This window comes from Phoenix dactylifera, chromosome 5 (genome assembly GCF_051530095.1).
Source record: "Phoenix dactylifera cultivar Ajwa chromosome 5, Ajwa_hap1_PhDact_Kaust_v1.1, whole genome shotgun sequence".
Classification (NCBI taxonomy): Eukaryota; Viridiplantae; Streptophyta; class Magnoliopsida; order Arecales; family Arecaceae; genus Phoenix; species Phoenix dactylifera.
This window is the reverse complement of record NC_143194.1, coordinates 28623973-28628207: the sequence shown is the minus strand read 5'-3', so window position 1 is coordinate 28628207 and position 4235 is coordinate 28623973. Positions and strand designations below refer to the sequence as shown.

The following is a 4235-nucleotide window of genomic DNA, read 5'->3' as shown; positions in this document are numbered from 1 at the left end:
AAATCGCACCTGTATTATGTGATACATCCGTCCTAACAAAAAAAAACAAAAAACAATGATCGATGGATTCAACTCTACCTCCATAAAAAACACGACTTGAGCTCACGTTCCACCCTCTTCCAACCGAGAATTTCCCCTATAAAGCTTATTCCTAAATGCCAACCATAAGAACACTTTCACTTTCTCCAGCATCTCCGCATTCCAAGTGACCTTATAATAGGGATATTTAATTCCTCTATGATTGATGAACCTATAAAAAGAATCCATAAAATATGATCAATCTGATGATAACTTCCAAAAATAGTGGAAGGTTTATGAGCTGTATCTCTTATATACCACTATTTTTCTTTTTCTCTCTCCAGACAAATAAGGTCAATAGGAACAAAAGATTGTCGAGACTTCAAGTTCGCGCTAGCAAGCTTGACGATCTATATAGCAGGGCAGAACTTAAGTTCTTTAGTTGATTATGAATTTGTAATTAACGATTTTTCTGAATAGTGAGAATTATGGGTTTGGTATTTAAGTTTAAATTTAAATGCTCTGAACCAATTTTTATTTAATAAATAATAAAATTAGATTTCTATTTATTTTATTATATTTGAGATAAAGTTAAAAGCTAAATATAATAATGGTTTCGTGTTATTTTGGGTTGTACCTCTCGGTAGCACGACCATATCACGCTCCGGATCTAGAGTGCAACTTGTCATGCTTCGGATCTGAATCGTGACACATATAGACACCAAGATGGGACAAATCATGCTCCAGATCTGAATCATAATACATATAGACAAAACTGCATAATTTATCATGCATTTTCACGCATCTCTTTGCATGATCCGATGGTCGTGCCACATTTGAGTAACTTAGACGCATCTCTTAACAGAGTAAGCAGGGCTGGAAACGGAAGCTACGAATGCGTAATAGATCATCCTATCTCCTTAAACCAACTTTTATCATTGCCAACGTCAGACTTGATTACCTTATTTATAAATCCTCCCCGTAAGTTCGGATCCTCTCCATTCCCCAGCCTCGGGCGTGTTATTCCACCCTCGCGACATGGCCCTTCTTTACACCTTGGCTTCATATCTATTCTTTTGCTCGGCTCTCGTCCCTCTTTTCTCCGCGGCAAGCCACACCACCACCACCGGCCACTCGCCACCCCATCTCTCCAAGAAGAACAAGAACCAGATCGATGCTTGTTGGCGTTCCAATCCGGGATGGGCATCCAACCGTAAACGCTTGGCCGACTGCGCTGTGGGCTTCGGCAAGGGTGCGTTGGGAGGAAAAAATGGAGCAATCTATACGGTCACCGACCCCTCCGACGATGCCGAGAACCCGAAGCCGGGCACCCTCCGCTACGGTGCCATCCTGACGAAGCCTCTGTGGATAGTCTTTAAGAAGGACATGGTCATTAAACTTGAGAACGAGCTCTTCATGAACAGCTTCAAGACTATCGACGGGAGGGGGGCCAAGGTGGCGATCGCGAAGGGGCCATGCATCAGGATACATGAAGCGAACCATGTCATAATCCACGGGCTACGCATCCATCACTGCACTCGTGGGAAGCCGGGCATGGTCCGTAGGTCCCCGACGCATGTGGAGCACCGGGGAGGCCAGGATGGGGATGCCATCACCATATTTGCTTCGTCGCACGTGTGGATCGACCACTGCAAGCTGTCTCATTCCACGGATGGACTCATCGATGTAGTTCATGGTTCTACTGCAGTCACCATCTCCAACAACTTCTTCTCAGATCATAATAAAGTATCGAAACTGATGTTCAGAAAAGCTATAAGAGAAATTGTTTAGAAGTTTGCAGGTGGATTAATGTATATCGGAATAATCTTTACAAACTGGTGCAGGTGTTGTTGCTTGGGCATCAGGACGGGTTTGATGCGGACAAGGTGATGAAGGTGACGGTAGTCTTCAACCGTTTTGGACCGCACTTGGTCCAGAGGATGCCGAGGTAATTGAGGGAGACATGCTGTAGTCTCCATGGTACTTCAGCTCGACGTGCCAACGTTAAATCTATTAGCTACGATTACATGACTATTTGCATTTTTTCTTAAGGAAAATGCCTCTTTACTTGTTAATTAATGACTCTCCTGGTGGACGTATGCATGAGTAGGGTCAGGACAGGATATGCTCATATAGCGAACAACAGATACGACGGATGGGGGATATATGCTGTAGGAGGGAGTTCCAATCCCACCATCCTTAGCGAGGGAAACTACTACCGTGCTCCGGATAATCCCAAGCTCAAGGAAGTAAGATCTTTTTCTCTGTCTCTCGCTAGATCTCTGTGCATCGCTCCTCATCATATAAGTTAATTTGCTAAAAGGGGAAAAAAAAAGAATCTTCGCCATATGGAAGGTCATTGGTGAACTGAGGCAAAAATTTGAATCATCTCAGATAGGATAAAGACAATATTTAGCAACGATGCAATAAAAGATCTTATAGCCAAAGTCAACAACAGCTACTAATGCCTTGTGTTTAACAAAATTATTCAATCAAGGAAAGGATAAGTTTGAAGCAATTACAAGGTATGCTCGCTAATCTGCAATTTTTTAATTTGCATGATTCGTTGATAGCCGATTAAATGCATAGCAGCTTGCATGTATTCTGAAACAAGCGCCCATCTAGATGGCTAATGATTGTATACCTACATACTAGCTAATATATATATATATATATTGAAACTGTAACAGTATTTCATCAATAAAGATTTGCATCATCATGTCCCCATATTGATTAGAAAAGTACTGATGCAACATATCGTTCAATTTGAATTGATAAATGTTTGTATGTGCACGCCTATTTTAGGTCACTCGGCGGGTGAAAGGTGGATCGAAGAAATGGAATTGGAGATCTTCAAAAGATTATTTCTTAAATGGTGCATACTTTGTTCAATCAGGATCAGGGAGTTCTGCTCCAGGTTATTCTCCATCACAAAAGTTTAAGGTTGCCAAGGGATCAACGGTGCCATCATTGACTGCAGATTCTGGCACACTCAGTTGTTTTGTTGGAAAACCATGTATCTAGTAATCCTTGTTGTCCAATAAGCCCATATATGCATACTGCACGTTCTTGTAAATGAACAATCGTAGATCAATAGGAAAAGCTAGGTCTCATTGTGATCGCATTTGCCTCTCTATACATATGTTGTATTTGGTATTCTTCTAAAGTACGCAGAAGAACAAATTGTGATCGCATTTGCCTCTTTATGCACTTGTTGTGTTTGGTATTCTTCTAAAGTATGCAGAGAAGAACAAAAAATTGGGAGCATGATCGACCGGATTACCCTACAGATTTTGTCTCCATGGTCTAAAATATCGGCAATGAAAGAAGACCAAAGTTAGTTTCACAGCTCATGATGTTATTCAAAAAGGCTAGTAAAAAGGCATTTTTTGAGTCTTCAATTCTATATAAATACCCAAGATCTCTTTAGCGAATAACCAATGTGGGACTAAATAAACACCCGCATGGATTCTCACAGTTAGTGCCCTTTCCAAAATGCAAGAAATTACTGCTCATGCAATGAATGTGTAGTTTTAACATGAATATACAGAGGCTAGAGCGTGGATTATTGATGAAGAGTGGCCAAGAAACAAACAACTCTGGCTAGTTCATCTCCAAAGCCAGGAGAGAAGCACGGAGAACTGGAAATAGGAGTGACTTAAGACCTTATACCAATTTTTGTTCTTCGCCTCTTTGTCTCTGGCTCGGACCAAAGTGCCAAATTATTTCAGGCCTTCAGTGAAGAAGTATTGCCGTTGTGAGATTATAACAGACTCGCATCCGTTTCCAATGGGAACCCCTATCCGTAGGAATGCCGAACTTCTATCAGGTGATGCCACAATTCACCTGGGCTTGAAGTGCCTCGAACCTCCTTAGCTTTAGCTATCCAGTCTACATACAAAGTGGTCCAAACTCACGACAGTCTTTTTTCACCTATAACTTTCTTGGCCTCTAGTGGTAGAAAAATAAATATCTTGGAATGGAACATAGGAAGCAATCGCGACAGCGTAGGGGAAGGGCATGCGGATAGGCGCAAAGCATCGCACGGGAAGCAAGCTCTTGTGCCAGCATCGGCACATGGACATTTCGTTCCGTTCCATATAAATTAAACCAATTTCTAGGCTCCACCCATTCCCACTGCTGAAAGCAACGTTCCACGCCATAGATTGAGCTCAACTTTTCCCACAAATGATAGATGGAGATCGGCAAGGTGATTG

General features: G+C 41.9%; 1 protein-coding gene across 1 annotated transcript; it reads left to right on the top strand.

The window, feature by feature from the left end:
• The first annotated feature begins 1004 nt into the window (after window positions 1–1004).
• LOC103696953 (putative pectate lyase 2) lies at window positions 1005–3224 on the top strand. Its single transcript, XM_008778688.5, has 4 exons — window positions 1005–1764; window positions 1863–1966; window positions 2129–2267; window positions 2824–3224. The coding sequence occupies exons 1-4, from the start codon at window positions 1057–1059 to the stop codon at window positions 3040–3042; spliced, it is 1170 nt and encodes a 389-aa protein (XP_008776910.1). The 5' UTR covers window positions 1005–1056; the 3' UTR covers window positions 3043–3224.
• The last annotated feature ends 1011 nt before the right edge of the window (window positions 3225–4235 follow it).

Bases quoted from the DNA above. Each gene is read 5' to 3' on its own strand.
- LOC103696953 (XM_008778688.5), top strand. From the start codon at position 1,057: ATGGCCCTTCTTTACACCTTGGCTTCATATCTATTCTTTTGCTCGGCT. The intron at 1,967-2,128 runs GTAATTGAGGGA...ATGCATGAGTAG, and splicing joins TTGGTCCAGAGGATGCCGAG to GGTCAGGACAGGATATGCTC. The intron at 2,268-2,823 runs GTAAGATCTTTT...CGCCTATTTTAG, and splicing joins ATAATCCCAAGCTCAAGGAA to GTCACTCGGCGGGTGAAAGG.